This window comes from Mustelus asterias, chromosome 7 (genome assembly GCF_964213995.1).
Source record: "Mustelus asterias chromosome 7, sMusAst1.hap1.1, whole genome shotgun sequence".
In the NCBI taxonomy this organism is placed as follows: domain Eukaryota; kingdom Metazoa; phylum Chordata; class Chondrichthyes; order Carcharhiniformes; family Triakidae; genus Mustelus; species Mustelus asterias.
In genome coordinates this window covers 56,350,979-56,368,205 of record NC_135807.1, presented here as the reverse complement: position 1 = coordinate 56,368,205, position 17,227 = coordinate 56,350,979, and the positions used below count along the sequence as shown (strand labels likewise).

Sequence of the window (17,227 nt, the reverse complement as noted above, 5' to 3'; positions counted from 1 at the left end):
GACTTACTGAAGGAAATGTCTTGCGGGAAAGAAAAATACTTATCGACTAATGGTCCTAGGTGTTTTTGTTCCTTATCCATTGGCTAAAACAGTTACTTTTCCCCATTTTTTGTGTACATGTCACATAGAATCCACAAAATCTTGTTTTTATCATCTGTCTTAGTTTTTCTGTTCTCTTCTATCTTTTCTTTTCTACAGCCTGAATTTCGCACTTGTCAGGTGTGAATGTAGAATCTGCTGCTGGGCGAGATCACATTGTGAACGCAATTTCAAACTGGGTGGCCGATTACATAGAAACTAGAAGCAGGAGTAGGCCATTCAGCCCTTCGAACCTGCTCTGCCATTCATTTTGATCATGGTTGATAATAAAGGCTTGTCCAGCATGTACCATGTCCTCAAGTAGGCTTGAAGCAGGGGAGGGCGGGAACAAGTCAGACACTGCGCCCAGCTTTAAAAGCATCCTGAAGAGGTTTTGGAAACAACTGTGGCAGTGTTCTTTACAGGATCAAAGAGCAAATGTCTACAGTGCAAATGGCCTCAGCACCTGATGGGCATGGAACATGGGAGGGCAAGTCTGGTGGGTGCTTTGCCCTCTGTTTTGAAAATGAGTGTTTGGGCATCCTCAGAAGAGGCCAATGACAAGTGTGACATCCTCATGCCTTGGGATTTTTTTTCCAGTCATGGGACATGGGTTGCTGACTGGCCAGCATTTGTTGTCCTTGAGAAGGTGAAGGTGAGCTGCCTTGTTGAAACACTGCAGTCCATGTGCGGTGGGTTGACCCACAATGCTGTTAAGGAGGGAATTCCAGGATTTTGACCCAGTGATCGCGAAGGAACGGTGATATATTTCCAAGTTAGGATAGTGAGTTTAGATTTTATGATTCTATGAGTGGCTTGGAGGGGAACGTACAGGCGGTGGTGCCCTTGTCCTTCTAGATGGAAGTGATCGTGGGTTTGGAAGCTGCTGTCTAAGGATCTTTGGTGAATTGCTACAGTGCATCTTTTAGACAGTACACACTGCTGCTACTGAGTGTCTGTTGGAGTGAGTGGATGTGGTGCCAATCAAGTGGGCTGCATTGTCCTAGATGGTGTCAAGCTTCTTGAGTGTTGTTGGAGCTGCACTCATCCAGGCAAGTAGGGAGTATTCCATCACACTCCTGACATGTGTCTTGTCAATGGTGGACAGGCTTTGGGGAGTTAGGAGGTGAGTTATTTGCTGCAGTATTCCTAGCCTCTGACCTGCTTTTGTAGCTACTGTGTTTATGTGGCTATAGAAGAGAAGAGGAGGCTGTTGCATGTTACAAAGGAGGGATGGGGCAGTGCTGGTCTCCACGTCAGTGGGCATGACGTGGTGCACTGAACATGGATACAGTGCTGCAAAAGGTTCAACAGTCTGCGTTTGGCATGGGTGAGTACAGAGATGACATGGATCTGCAACGCAATGTGTATTTAGGTGGCCATTCCTCAGGGGTGTGACTGTGTGTGTGCCAAATTGCACTGAAGCCTGAGTCAGCCAAGGCTTGGAGTTCTGACTGCTTGGCCTGTGTGAATTGAAGGTTGGGGTGTGCCATTCTTCCACTTGGCGGGGGCTGGTCCAGGTTGGAATGATGCTGTAGGGAGAGGTAGCACAAAGGGTGAAATATGCTCTTCCCTTGCAGAAGAGAAAACAGTGTGATGAAGCACTGAAGAATGGGTGGCGGGGAGCCCAAACCTCCTGGTACGCAGCCACTATGAGATGGATGCCCTAGAGCAGGAACACAATTGCGGAGCTTGTTTCACTGGATGTGGTGATACAAGGGTCTCTGAAGAAGAGTGCAGTGCACAGATGTGAGAGATGATGAGAGTAAAAAATCGTAGGATCATCTCAGCTAAAATGGAGATGTCAAAACACCGATGCCCAATGATCTTCCAAACAAGATGTCACTATGCTACAGTTCTCTATTGTCTCATCAGCCCACGACGCATGTGACTGTGATGATTGAACATCCTGGCATATTCTTTTCCTTCTGCCGATGCTCCGAATACAAGAAGCTCAAGGGCCCCCCCCCCCCCTTTAATTCCAGAGGTGAGCACACACACCTGCACCCACATCGTACCTGTTCAGTAAACCTGCAGAGACCAGCACATAAGTGGACTTAAGTTCATCGGCTCCCATGGTAGGACACCATGTATGGAGGGCTTAGCCCATTTGCGTAAAGAGCTAGCAGAGGCAGTGTGCGCTCTGGGTGCTGGCAGCTGGAGGACTGCTGAAGACCAGGAACATGCTAAGTCCAAGGGAGATGATGAGCTTCTGAAGTTGTCAAATCAGGCAGCAGATACTGATGTCCAGCAGAATTCAATGAAAAGATCTGACAGATCCCTTTGCATGCCATGGTCTTTATCATGGAGAGTCCAAGCAGAGCATGATCACTGCGTTGACCCTGAGCACCGAGCGTAGAGCCTCCTTTATTGAGAGAGTGGGGGCTCATGGAGATGCAGCTCCAGGGACAGAATCAGGTTCCTGGGGTTATGCTCGGACCTGCAAGCCTTCACACAGACAATAACCTCAGGAGATCACTGCCAGTGTGAGAGATGGATGGGGCCAAAGGAGCATCATAAAGGAAGAAAGTTAAGAATGGGTTACAGATGGGATCATAGAGCTTAGGAACCAGGTAGCTGAAGGCAAAGCCACCAATGACAGAGCAATTAAAATTGGGGATGCTCAGGAAGCTAGTATTAATGGGGTGGGAGTGGATTTGAAAACAAGGGTGATGCAGGAGAAAAATTGGCTGATATTACAGAGGTGGAAAGCTCCTCTCGAGTCAAATAACGTGCACAAGTCAGCCATATGGTTGCTTCAGCCTGTTCTGCCATTCAGGAAGAGCATGGCTGATCTGATTGTTCCTTAACTCCACTTATCTACCTGCCCCCCATAACACTTGCCTTCCTTGCTGATCAAAAATTTGTGTAACTCATCCCTGAATATATTTAATGATCCAACCTCCACTGCTCTCTAGGACAGAAATTCCAAAGGTTCATAACCCTCAGAAGAAACTCTTCCTCATCTCCGTTTTAAACAAGAGACGCCTAATTCTCAAACTCTCTCCCCTTGTTCTCGATTAGTCCACGAGGGGAAACATCATCTCAGCATTTACCCTATCAAACCTGTTTAGAATTTTGTATGTTTCAATAAGATCACTTCTCATTCTTCTAAGTTCCATAAGTAATCTTTCCTCAAGTCAACCTCTTCATCCCCAGGAATCAACCTGGGCACTTTTTCTGATCTATCTCCAGTGCAAAAACATTCCTCCTTAAACAAGTCCAAAACTGTACAAAGTATGATTTCACTGATTCCCTGTGCAGTTGTAGCAAGACTTCCCTACATTTATATTCTATTCCCCTTTCAATAAAGGGCAACATTCCATTTCAGAACAGAAGTGGAGCAGGAGTAGGCCATTTGGCCCCTTGAGCCTGCTCCGCCATTCAGTAAGATCATGGCTGATCTTTTCGTGGACTGAGCTCCACTTATGTGCCCATTCACCATAAGCCTTAATTCCTTTACTATTGAAAAATCTATCTCGCTTTGCCTTAAACATTCAACGAGGTAGCCTCAACTGCTTCACTGGGCAGGGAATTCCAGATTCACAACCGTTTGGGTGAAATAGTTCCTCCTCAACTCAGTCCTAAATTTCCTTCCCCCTTATTTCTTTCATAAGCCAACCCTCTCAACTCCAGAATCAACCTAGTGAATCTCCTCTGCACCCCCTCCAGTGCCAGTATATCCTTTCTCGAGTAAGGAAACCAAAACTGTACACAGTATTCCAGGTGTGCCCTCACCAGCACCTTATACAGCTGCAACATAACCTCCTACTTACTTGCCTCCCACTTGCTGTATGAATGTGCTAACTTGTAATTCATGTAGGATGACATCCAGATCTGCAGAATTGTGCTGTCTTCTCTCTGTTACACTACAGAGATTGGACGTCTTGCATGTGAGAATTAACAATGTATTTCTGGATGATTCCACTGACGGGCCATGTAGATGACACATGGATGGAGGGGGAGGGGTTGATGATATTTTGCCTTTAAAAATATGTTTCCTGTGTTGCAAGGAGTCGATTTCTCTGAAAAAAAAACATGCAGCTCCATGCTGAGACTACAGCATAATTAATTTTGGGTGTGTTTGTATTTACTTGATTTTTCCCCATGGGTTTCAGAATAGAGTTTTGATTAGGTTGATTGACAGCAACAGAGTCATGTGCTTTATGGGAGAAGCTAAGCTTCTCTTTCATTTTAAAACGAACAGTTGCTTGGTTCTGAAAGAAGCAAGATATACCTTTCTGTCTCTGGAAGTTGTGTGGGAGCTCCAGGGCTGGCAACCTAAGTACAAGTACGTATTGCTTGTGTTTTGTTAATTGATTTTGAAGAAGGGTTTAAGTCTGTAAGAGGAATTTTGCTTGAATTAGAACTCTTAGTGAGAGGTTTGCAGTTAATACTTAGACAAGATTCAATTCTTATCAATTGTTAAAAGTTAAGCTAATTCATTTGTTTGTTAACTAAAATGTGTTTTGATAAAAGCTTCACAGTGCCTTAGTAGAATGTCACCTGGAGTGAGACATAAGCTCTCATTAATGCCAAGATAGCACATTGTTGGAGTTTAGTATGACTTTGTAATATAACTTAGGGTACAGATCATAAACTCCAACCGGGGGAGAACAATAGAAGTAACAGTCCATGAGAAGGAAAGGCCATTACGAATTATGTTCCAGCCATAATTATATAAAAGTGGAACCAAGCAAATGCAACAATGGAAGGGTGCTGGAGGAAGATGGTGTGGTCAACCAAGTCAAAAGGCTCCAGGCAGACTAATGAGGACTAGGAAACCCTTGGATCATTCAGACTCAACAATGGCTCTATTCTCTCTCCACAGATGCTGTCAGGCCTGTTGAGATTTTCCAGCATTTGCAGTATTTTGCCTTTAACTTAAATCAAGGTTGTTTCCTTGAAAACCAGCAATTTTTTTTGATGACCCTGGCCAGCATTCTTTTCCAACACCACTTTACTTTTTATCCAGCGACGTGCTATTTGTGGGAACTTGCTATTTGATTAGATAACTTTAAACATCATTTGTTTGTGGTGATTTGTTTTGGAATGTTTTCAGGATGCACCATGGCATTGTCAGTTCAGATTCCTTGTTGCTCTATGATATGAATTTTCACACTGCCTTACATAACACATAACGGAATTGTGCAGACAACTGGTGAGTGGTCCAAATTCATGAACATGACCTACACTGGGTTCTCAATAATAGGGTATGTTTAAGATTTTCATCAATTTCTGATTAACATTAATTGGGGATGGTGTGGGTGAAAGGCATTTAAATATCTGATCAGCCATGATCATATTGAATGGCAAAGCAGGTTTGAGGTGCTGAATGGCTATTTCCTATGACAACCCCCAGACCACAGTCCGACTCATCCAACTCCCTCGACATGTTTACCACCTCTCTTGTCAAAGTGGCTTTGGGACATTTAAACTTACTGGTATATGGCAGCTAATGCCCTTAAAAGTGGGTGTAGCTTGGGTGTACCTATACTCTTGCACTATGGACTTCAGAACCAGTACACTCCCACCTTTCTCAAGATGCCCAGTTCGAGGTAAATAAATAGGAGCGAATGGCAATCTGATAGATTTCCACTCCACTAACGCCATCACCACTGTGTTGGGCTTCATCATGAAAGGTATAAATATCACTGAATTTTATGAAACGACAGCCAGTCTGCATTTGGGGGAATTGAATGACATTTGTTTTTAGGAATTAGCTAGATGCAGAAATTTCTTTTCTAGTCTTGAACCATCCTACACAGCATGTAAAATACGTGCAATTTTATCTTTCTGCTATGCAGTTTTTAGTATAATAGGAAATAGAAACAAAAATTGGAAAAAGAAAATCACTAGAATCATAGAAGCCCATCAAGACTGCACTGACCACAATCCCACCCAGGCCCTATCCCCACAACCCCATGCATTTATCCTAGCTAGTCCCCCTGACACTAAATTATAGGCGGGTGAGCTTGACGTCCGTGGTAGGGAAGTTGTTGGAGAGGATTCTTAGAGACAGGATGTATGTGCATTTAGAACGGAACAATCTCATTAGTGACAGACAGCATGGTTTTGTAAGGGAGGTCGTGCCTTACAAATTTGGTGGAGTTTTTTGAGGAAGTGACAAAAACGGTTGATGAAGGAAGGGCCGTGGATGTCGTCTACATGGATTTCAGTAAGGCATTTGACAAAGTCCCACATGGCAGGTTGGTTAAGAAGGTCAAGGCTCATGGGATACAAGAAGTGGCTAGATGGGTGGAGAACTGGCTTGGCCATAGGAGACAGAGGGTAGTGGTCGAAGGGTCTTTTTCCAGCTGGAGGTCTGTGACCAGTGGTGTTCCGCAGGGCTCTGTACTGGGACCTCTGCTATTTGTGATATATATAAATGATTTGGAAGAAGGTGTAACTGGTGTAATCAGCAAGTTTGCGGATGACACGAAGATGGCTGGACTTGCGGATAGCGAAGAGCATTGACGGGCAATACAGCAGGATATAGATAGGCTGGAAAATTGGGCGGAGAGGTGGCAGATGGAGTTTAATCCGGATAAATGCGAAGTGATGCATTTTGGAAGAAATAATGTAGGGAGGAGTTATACAATAAATGGCAGAGTCATCAGGAGTATAGAAACACAGAGGGACCTAGGTGTGCAAGTCCACAAATCCTTGAAGGTGGCAACACAGGTGGAGAAGGTGGTGAAGAAGGCATATGGTATGCTTGCCTTTATAGGACGGGGTATAGAGTATAAAAGCTGGAGTCTGATGTTGCAGCTGTATAGAACGCTGGTTAGGCCACATTTGGAGTACTGCGTCCAGTTCTGGTCGCCGCACTACCAGAAGGACGTGGAGGCATTAGAGAGAGTGCAGAGAAGGTTTACCAGGATGTTGCCTGGTATGGAGGGTCTTAGCTATGAGGAGAGATTGGGTAGACTGGGGTTGTGCTCCTTGGAAAGATGGAGAATGAGGGGAGATCTAATAGAGGTGTACAAGATTATGAAGGGTATAGATAGGGTGAACAGTGGGAAGCTTTTTCCCAGGTCGGAGGTGACGATCATGAGAGGTCACGGGCTCAAGCTGAGAGGGGCGAAGTATAACTCAGACATCAGAGGGACGTTTTTTTACACAGGGCACGCTGGCATCGTTTAAGACTTACCTGGATAGTCACATGAGCAGCCTGGGAATGGAGGGATACAAACAATTGGTCTAGTTGGACCAAGGAGCGGCACAGGCTTGGAGGGCCGAAGGGCCTGTTTCCTGTGCTGTACTGTTCTTTGTTCTAAGGGGCAATTTATAGCATAGCCAATCCACCTAACCCACACATCTTTGGACTGTGGAAGGAAACCAGAGCACCCAGAGGAAACCCACACAGATACAGGTAGAATGTGCAAACTCCACACAGTGACCCAAACCAGGAATCGAACCCGGGTCCCCGGCCCTGTGAGGCAGCACCATGTCCACCTATTTCAATTTCCAGGTCTCAATTCAGGAAAGCAGCACTTGCATTCTTCACATTCTAATCTGTAATTATCTGGCAACTGTGTCTTTGCCTATATATGTCATGTTTGAGAACTAACGCCCACTCACTTGATGAAGGAACAGCGCTCTGACAGCTCGTGATTCCAAATAAACCTGTTGGACATTAATCTGGTGTTGTGGTACTTCTTACTGTGCCCAAGATATTCAAATATAGATCCCATGATATTAGGATCCTAAAACCATTTTGCATTAGTCAGCAATGCAACATTTCCTTAACTCCATTAATCACCCTGAAGCAGTATAAGTGGGTGATACCCATATCTAATACTGTATAACAGGATTCACTCACTTGCTCTGTTACACATTGTTGAAAATGTTTGGCAAACACCTGTTATTTTAGGTTATGGAATCACTTTTTAAATTCTTGAAGCAACTTGACAACCGTCAAAAGTTTTAGAAAAAAAGTACCCCATTAAACTGAAATTTTGGCAGCAGAAAAGGTGGAAAGACTATATGGACCTGCAGCTGCAAGATGACAACAGGAGAAATCCTGTCCTTCCAACAGACGATGCACTTCTCCTTTGTTGCCTCAGCTCCTTGAAGGCTACAAACATTAGTAGCAGTAACTGCAGGTCATGTTTATGTTAACCAGAATAGAGAATTTCATATTCTTCATGATGAAAATGAATATAGGATAGGATTCTGGCATTCAGACAGATCATCAGCTTCCCTCATGTTCATGGAGTCATTGACATTGCCATGCAGACTTCCGATGTCCTTTGTCTTTGTGACTCACAAGGGCTCCCATTCCACTAATGTACAGATGACCGAATCCAGCAGTACACCTTACACAGTTCCCACTTTTTCTGGCTGCTTTAATCTTTGTCTTCCCATTCATTCAAGTTTATTTCTACAGTGGCAATGTGTTTTAGGCACTTAACTGTTGCCTGCTTATAAAGAGAAAACATCCACCTTGTACTCAGCCCATTTCCACCACTGTTTGTCTTCCCTCTACTCTAATGATAATGTTGAATAGAATCCCAAAATGGACAGTATTTGGAATTCTATGGTTTCTAATCACCTTGTTGGACAACCAATACATTAAAAGGATAAGGATCATAATCTGGATATCTGATATAAAGTATAATTTTGTTCAAAGTTGAAATGAAACTGCAATAAAGTATAGAAGACAGCATTTTATCCCACTTTGTGGATTCCGGACTCCACACCAACTACAGCAGAACACAAGCAATCTGACACAGCTCCTTTTCCAGACTGATATAAAGTAATCTGTGCAACGCCCAAGGCAGTTGCCAACTGATTCTCCCTTCCTATAGAAAAACACAAGTCCCCTGCTTGAGCTCAGGAACTCAGCATTTTGGAGGAATTTAATCCAATGCCGAGATAACAAATTATCAGGCGTTGATTAATCATATACCTAGGTTCAGAGTTTCAAATTAGCTGGCTTTTTAACACAAGTTAAACAACAACATTTTAGTGAAACATTTAAGTTTTATGAATTTACATTATACAACACAATGTGGTTTCAGGCAAACTGGTTTTGACTGGAGCAGCAATATGGTAATGCAAAAATATTAAAACTTGGCATGTAGTTACAATGTAAAGTTTGCAATGCAAAGTTTACATTTTTATTTTACTGTAAAATAAAAATACAAACCATTCAACACAGTATTAACTTTGCTTCTCTCTTGTACAGTATCACATAACCAGTTATCATTAATCACACATGACTGAAAACCACATTTAACATAAAAAGGAACAAAACTGAAGAATTATGGGTCACTTGCTTTTTTTTATTCCACATTGAGAAATGTCAGAATTAAGAATAGATCAAATCCACAGATCTTCCTCAACTAATGCCTGATGTGTTTTCAAAGGTGTGGTGGATGATGTGAAGCAGTTACCAGGGACACAGTTGAGGCCACACCTTCTCTTTGCAGTCTTACTCAAGTAAGCTACAAAAAGTGAAGGCATCATAAAACAGTAATAGCCATGCAGGATAACGGAAATGAAGGTAGTGGTGCTCATCCACGACATCACTGCGGGGTTTCATCTTCAATTAATTCTAGTCTACGAGGCCCATAAAGTAGAACATAAGCTATGTGCCAGTCACCACCACCAGACAACTTCAGAATATCTTCAGGTGCCACAACACTGACTTTATCATCGTCGAATTTGATCCATTCATCTAAAAATTAATTCAATAACGAAAAATGAAAACTTGCACAAGTACCCATGTCATGCAAACCTTTATTGCGATATACATTTCTGTGTAATCAATACTGTCTGACATTCTAATTTGACTACAAATCTGCTTGTTAGAATATGGTTTCAACAGACAAGACTTTGTGGCAACTCTACAGCACATCCACACAAATTAAACAATTACAGAGATATGCAACCATAAAAACTTTCATGAATAAAAACATCATGGAGTATTTGATGGATTAGTTAAAATATTCAAGTAACAGAGCGCCACATATTCAAATCTGCCAATGGCGCAAAGTATATAGAGGGGAATGCAGATGAGTGTATAAAATTACAGAAAAACATTGACTGCTTTCAATACAGGATACTGTGAGCTCATCCATTTTGGACCAAACAAGGATAGATGTGAGTTATTTAAATGGTTAAAATCTAGGAACAGTGGAGGTCGAGAAAGATTGAGGGATTGATGTACAGAGATTTCCTTGTTTGGAAGCTGAAGAGGTCAGTGTGAGGCAGCAGCATGTTTTGTAAACAAAGCTTCTGTCGTATGGGGAGTTAATTACCCAGCATTTTTGGTAGCTGGATAAAACCTTGCAAGCATTCAATCGCAGGCAAAATGGTTTCTCTGCTGCTCCGGGTGCTGGGTAAAGATCTCTCCATTTCAGAAAAGCTGTTTCTTTCTTAAAACCTGCAGCTCCCTCAGGCTGATCTGTGTATTGTGTTTTGGCCCTCAACAACTTTCTGGAAAAAACACTGATTCAAAGGTGCTCCCAGGAATCTGTTCACCAGTTCTCTTCAGAGATGCAACTTTAATAAGAAACTGATCAGGTGAATCCTCACCCAATTACTCCATGGGACAGTTTCAATATGCTGCAACCCTACACTAAAAACAATAATTTCTGATCGACTTACTGAAAGCACCTTTGTTTTATTAGTTGTCCAATGCAAAATGTGTATTAAACAAGAAACATACCTGATTTTCTTCTAACCCAAGCTACATAATGACCAGATGAACTTGATCTGCCTTGATGTGTTAGCACTGCCATTAGATCATAGTACCCACTGTTATTTGAGCCTAAATCTATTAAAATAAAACCAGAATTAGTTTCAATATGAAGCATATTAAACAGCATGCATAACACAACTTTAATTTCCACATCATCAAGTTTCTAATCTCAGTTGTACTCTGTGAAGACATCAAGCAAAGGCCAGGTACCATCCTAGTTAGCCGTCAACAATATTTTAAGGCAGTGAAAAAACTTTGTCAGCGAGATTGCAGATGGTAGTTTGGGCTTGGAAGTCAGGGTCTGGACATAAACAAAAATCACAAAACTGCTTTTTTAAAAAGCTATGCATCCACCACAATGTGAACCAAAAGCATTCATTCACATTATTTATATGCCTTTAGTTTAAAAAAAATCAAGTTAGGCAAGATGTCCAGAAAATTCCAGTACCAACTTTCTGGTTGAGTGTCTTTTCAAGGATCTAACAATGGACACAGCTTTTATTCCAGAAGCAAGTTTAAAATGGTTCTTTAAGCTGGCAGCACATTAAAACTGTTATCACAGTAAACCATTGTTACATTCCAATATCATACCAAAGCTGAGAGATAATTACAAACAAGTTTCCAAACCTTACACACAATCAAAAATTTAGAACAAAAAAAAAGTCCTGTTAAGGTCGATATCACGCAAATGATATGCATCTTCTACACACTGCAGGATCAAAGCCCAATTTACACTGGTTGGTTCTGGTATGCCAGAACATCCACATAAGATGATTGCAAAAAGTTGGCACCTCTCATGGTCTTGACCCAGCCTACTGTATGAAGCCTATAGCATTGCATTATTTCAGTTTGCCCTGCACTAAACAGTAATCATTCACTCAAAATATCATGGTAGAGTTTGAGGGGATTAGTGGATAAGATTGTAGTATGTAGGATGTGAATGACATGCATTATTTGTAAAATGCTGATGACCCTAAAAAGGCAGGCAGCCTACATTTGTTCATTAATCACCCAGATATTGTACAAGTACAGCAAAGTAGAAGTAGAAACCCTACAGTACAGAAAGAGACCATTCGGCCCATCGAGTCTGTACCGACCACAATCCCACCCAGGCCCTACCCCCACATCCCTACATATTTACCCACTAATCCCTCTAACCTACGCATCTCAGGACACCAAGGGTAATTTTTAGCATGGCCAATCAACCTAACCCACACATCTTTGGACTGTGGGAGGAAACCAGAGCACCCGGAGAAAACCCACGCAGACACGAGGAGAATGTGCAAACTCCACACAGACAGTGACCCAAGCCGGGAATCGAACCCAGGTCCCTGGAGCTGTGAAGCAGCCGTGCTAACCACTGTGCTACCGTGCCGCCCAGTAATACAATTAGTTGCAGAGCTCCAGCACAGGAGCTGCAACATCAGCCATCAAACAGGATTTGTGTGGAATTCAAATTAAAATGGTAATGTTTGATGAAGATAGATTTATAGACAGTATGAATTAAAATCTGATTGAGATATGCAGGATGCAGCAATGTTTGTATGAATGTTTGTGTGCCCCACCAAAATAGTGATACAAAATGCATTCAACCACCCACATGGGCATGACAGTGCTTGGTTACTAGTTGCCCCAAGGATCATTGCACCAAAGGAAACATAAATGAATATATTTTTGATTTTATGCTAATATTTTCTCAGCTTACAGGATCGCCATTTTTTCCCAGAATTAGATCTTGTGCCCTCTTTGTATACCTGATGTACACAGGTTAGATGGATTGATTAGCCATGGTAAATGTGTGGAGTTACAGGGATAGGGTTTGAGTAAGATACTCTGTCAGAGAGTCAGTGCAGACTCGATGAGCTGAATGGCCTCTTCTGCACTGGAGGGATTCTATGATACACCCTTTTCTGACCAATATAGTCAGGCATTGCAAGATTCAAAGACCGTAATAGAGAACTTTGATCTGTACACTGGCTACTGGAAAACATCACAGCCACTCCACAATTCCCTCTGAAAGACAGAGAGAAAATCAACTCTTCCAGACTCAGTCCCTGAAGGAACAAATGGCTGTATTTAAACAAAGCCGATGAATGAATAGCATATAATACAGAACAGTGAATCATACATTCCACTACCCTCCTTGATAGATCAATTGAGATTAATAAATAATTAAGCTTTCAAGGCTTACTTGTGGAAATATGATTACAAACCTGTTTGAAGTTATATTCAAATAAAATAAAATGGATAACGGCACATGCAATTCATTTTGATAGAAGGAATGAGAGGCAATGTAAACTAAATGGTACAATTTTAAAAGGTTCCAGGAGCAGAGGTCTTAGAATCCCTACAGTGCAGAAGGAGGCCATTCGGTCCATTGAGCCTGCACCGACAACAATCCCACCCAGGCCCGATCCCTGTAACCCCATACACCCACCCTGCTAATCTCCCTGGCACCAATGGACAATTTATCATGGCCAATCCACCTAACTCGCACATCTTTGGACAGTGGGGAGAGACCGGAATACCCAGAGGAAACCAACGCAGACACGGGGAGAATGTGCAAACTCCACACAGACGGTGACACAAGCCGGGAATTGAACCTGGGTCCTTGGTGCCGAGAGGCAACAGTGCTAACCACTGTGCCACCATGGTCTAGGGGTTGACATTCACAAATCTTTAAGGCCAGTAGGACAGAACGTGAAAGTGTTGCATAACTGCGAGAGTCATTGCAAGACCAATGGAGCGGCAAGAAGGCAGCAGGGATAAAAGGAGTAGCCAGTGATTCTCCGTGAGATCAGTGGGAAAGATGGGAACACAGTGCTGATAAAAGGAGCAGCAAAAGAGATGGTGAGAGTCACAGAGACCAGTAGGAAAGGCGAGTTTACAGCAGGGTCAAAGCAGCAATGTCAAGAAGGGGAGAGTCTATAACAGTGACTATAAAGGAGACCTGGCTCAAAGAAAGACTAACGTGGGTACTAAATATTCCTTGATACAAAGGTGTTCAAGGAAAGGGAAGAAAGGAAAAGGGGAGAAGTGGCAGTATGAATAAAAAAAGAACATTGCAGTGCTGAAGAGAAAGGATGTCCCAGAGGGGTCAAAGGCAGTATTTATTTGCCTAGAGACAAGGAACAAAGGGTGCAATTACTTGCTTGATGTAGTCTAGAGGCCACCAGAGGAACAAATTTGCAAAGAAATTATAAAGAGGTGCAAGAACTAGAGATTGTTGTTATTAAGGGGAACTTTAGTTATCCGAATAAAGACCAGGAAACTTATAGTGTAAAGGACAGAGAGGGGCAAAAATTCCCAGAGTGTTCAAGAAAATTTAATACAGCAGTATGTTTTCAGCCAAATGCGAAAGGAGGCACTGCTAGGCACTGCTATATCCGGTTCCTGGGAATGAGGTGGATCATGTGTCAATGAGAACATTTAGGGACATCATTGTATCAAAGTTCAGGCTGACAATGGAAAACAGCAAAAAGAATAAAGTAGAAGAATAATTAACTGGGGAAAGCTAGCCTCAAAGGGGTAAGAATGGAACTGGCCCAGATTAGATGGAATTAGAGTGATAGCAAATACAATAGCTGAACAAAGAGCTGCCTTTGAAGAGAGAGATGGTGCAAGCAAAATCAAGGTACATTCCCATGAATGGAAAAGGTAGGGCAAACAAATCTAGAGGTACCTGAATGACAAGAAATGGAGATTAAGAAAAAGTGTGCTTATGACAGAAGTCAGATGGATAATACAATCGAGAATCAGCCTGAATATAGAGGGTTCAGAGGGGGAAGTGAAAATTAAAATAAAAGAAACTAAGAGAGAATGGAAAGAGATCAGCAGCTGACATTAAAGGGAATCCAAAAGTTTTCTACAGCCACAAAAATAGCAAAAGGAATAGTAAAAGGGCCAAATGGAACCAAAAACAGGATTTGTCCTGAAAGCAGGGACATAGCTGAGGTATCATATGAATACTTTGCATCTGCCTTCACCAAGGAAGATTCTTCTGCCCAGGTAATGATGAAAGAGGAGCTAATTAGGATATTTGAAGGGATTAAAATTGATAAGGAGGTGTTATTGAATATGCTGTCTGTATTCAAGTTGATAAGGTAACCGGACTGAATGATATCCAAGGATACTGAGGGAAAAGAGAGCAAAAATTGTGGAAGCATTGGCCATAACTTTCCAATCTTCCTTAGATGCTGGGTCATGCAAAGTACTGGAGAATTGCAAACGTAACACATTTGTTCAAAAAAAGGGTGTAAAGATATGCCCAGTAACTACAGGCCTGTTCAGGGACAAAAGTAACAGTGACTTGGACAAATGAGGGTTAATTAAAGAAAGTCAGTATGGAGTTAAGAGCAAATCAAGTTTAATTAACTAATCTAAAAACCCTAGCAAGTTAAACAGAGTGGGTTGGCGAGCACTGCTGCCTCACAGCACCAGGGACCTGGGTTCAATTCCCAGCTTGGATCACTATCTGTGCGGAGTATGCACGTTCTCCCCGTGTCTGCGTGGGTTTCCTCCGGGTGCTCCGGTTTCTTCTCACAGTCCGAAAGACGTGCTGGCTAGGTGCATTGGCCATGCTAAATTCTCCCTCAGTATAGCCAAACAGGCGCCGGAGTGTGGCGACTAGGGAATTTTCACAGTAACTTCATTGCAGTGTTAATGTAAGCCTACTTATGACTAATAAATAAACTTTAACTTTATCTTAACATCTGTGCCCTGTCATTCTCAATCCTTCCAACAGTGGGAACATATTCCCTATTTACTCTGTCCAGATCTCTCATGATTTTGAATACATCAATTAAATCTCCTCTCAACCTTCTCTTCTCCAAAGAAAGCAATCAACTTCTCTAGTCTATCTAGGTAACTGAACTTCCTCATCACTATGATGGCAGAAAGACCTCCTGCCGTGCTGTAACAATTTTACTTCTGTAAGACGAGTGCTGAAGCCAGGAATTTGGCACAAGTAAGATCCTCTGCTAAGTATTTCTTAAACTGTAATTTAGATTAACATCTTTCAAATTTGACTTAGAAACTGCAGGCTAGTTACGATATCTAGTTAACAGACAGATTGTCCATGGCCCTTTCATGTAGTTTTATTTCTTTAAAAGTTATCCAAAATATACTTTAACAATAAAAACTTACTCAACTTCAGATCAGAAATAATTGGTAACTTAATCCTACAGGATACTTTAGAACATTAGAACAAAGTATTATCTACTTACCATCAGGGAAATAAAATGGTGCGTACTTGGCTTCTTCTGGCTCTCCACTCCCATTTTTAGTGTCAGCCTAATAAAAATGAATGTGATGGTAGATTTAAAAATCTAATGGTTAAAAAGTCCCAAGATACAAATTAGGGAAACAGAAGCAACAATTAAATTTGTGTGCTCACAAATAGTCATCCATCTAAACCATTAACTTGAGCTCTCACTCCACAGATGTTGCCTGACACAGAGTATTAATCAAGAATTAATTGGAGTAACAAAAGTAATCCATAATCATGGGGGACTTTAATCTTCACAAGATTGGCAAAGGTAGACTGTATCCGAAATAATTTCCTAGAACAATATGCCAGGGTAAGACTAATATAAAATAAAAACAGAAAATGCTGGAAATACAGAGCAAGCCTGGCAGCAACTGTGAAGATTGAAACGGATAAGTTTCAGTAGTCAGGTCTCTAATTAGATACAGCTAACTTTGATATTGTGTTGCGTAGTGAAATTGGGATAATTAGCAATCTCAATAAAAGGATCCTATGAAGCAGTGTTATCATATAATGATAGAATTTCATATGAAGTTTAAAAGTACTTAAACCCAAGACAAGGGTCTTAAACTTGAATGAAGTCAATTACAGGAGGGGTGAATTGGTGAAGGTTAATTGGAAAAATAAATTATAAAGGTATAACAGCAGATATGCGGTGTCAAAAACTTAAAGAAATAATGTGATTCTGTGATTAGACAGTAGAACCATAGAAAATTACAGCTCAGAAACAGGCCTTTTGGCCCTTCTTGTCTGTGCCGAACCATTTTTTGCCTAGTCCCTCTGACCTGCACTTGGACCATATCCCTCCACACCCCTCTCACCCATGAACCCATCCAAGTTTTTCTTAAATGTTAAAAGTGACCCCGCATTTACCACTTTATCCGGCAGCTCATTCCACACTCCCACCACTCTCTGCGTGAAGAAGCCCCCTCTAATATTCCCTTTAAACTTTTCTCCTTTCACCCTTAACCCTCTGGTTTTTTTCTCCCCTAGCCTCAGCAAAAAAAGCCTGCTTGCATTCACTCTATCTATACCCATCAAAATCTTATACACCTCTATCAAATCTCCCCTCAATCTTCTACGCTCCAGGGAATAAAGTCCCAACCTATTCAATCTCTCTCTGTAACTCAGCTTAAGTCCCGGCAACATCCTTGTGAACCTTCTCTGCACTC

The 17,227-nt window shown here is 41.9% G+C and overlaps 1 protein-coding gene across 1 annotated transcript in view; it reads right to left on the bottom strand.

The window, feature by feature from the left end:
- Positions 1-9,046: 9,046 nt before the first annotated feature.
- The window catches only part of usp14 (ubiquitin specific peptidase 14 (tRNA-guanine transglycosylase)), a 39,303-nt gene continuing 31,122 nt past the window's right edge, over positions 9,047-17,227 (bottom strand). Inside the window, exons 14-16 of the mRNA XM_078216082.1 lie at positions 16,015-16,081; positions 10,757-10,864; positions 9,047-9,763 (exon numbers count right to left, since the gene is read on the bottom strand). Coding sequence (XP_078072208.1) covers positions 9,612-9,763; positions 10,757-10,864; positions 16,015-16,081 — 327 coding nt within the window. The 3' untranslated portion in view covers positions 9,047-9,611. The remainder of the gene's footprint in view (positions 9,764-10,756; positions 10,865-16,014; positions 16,082-17,227) is intronic.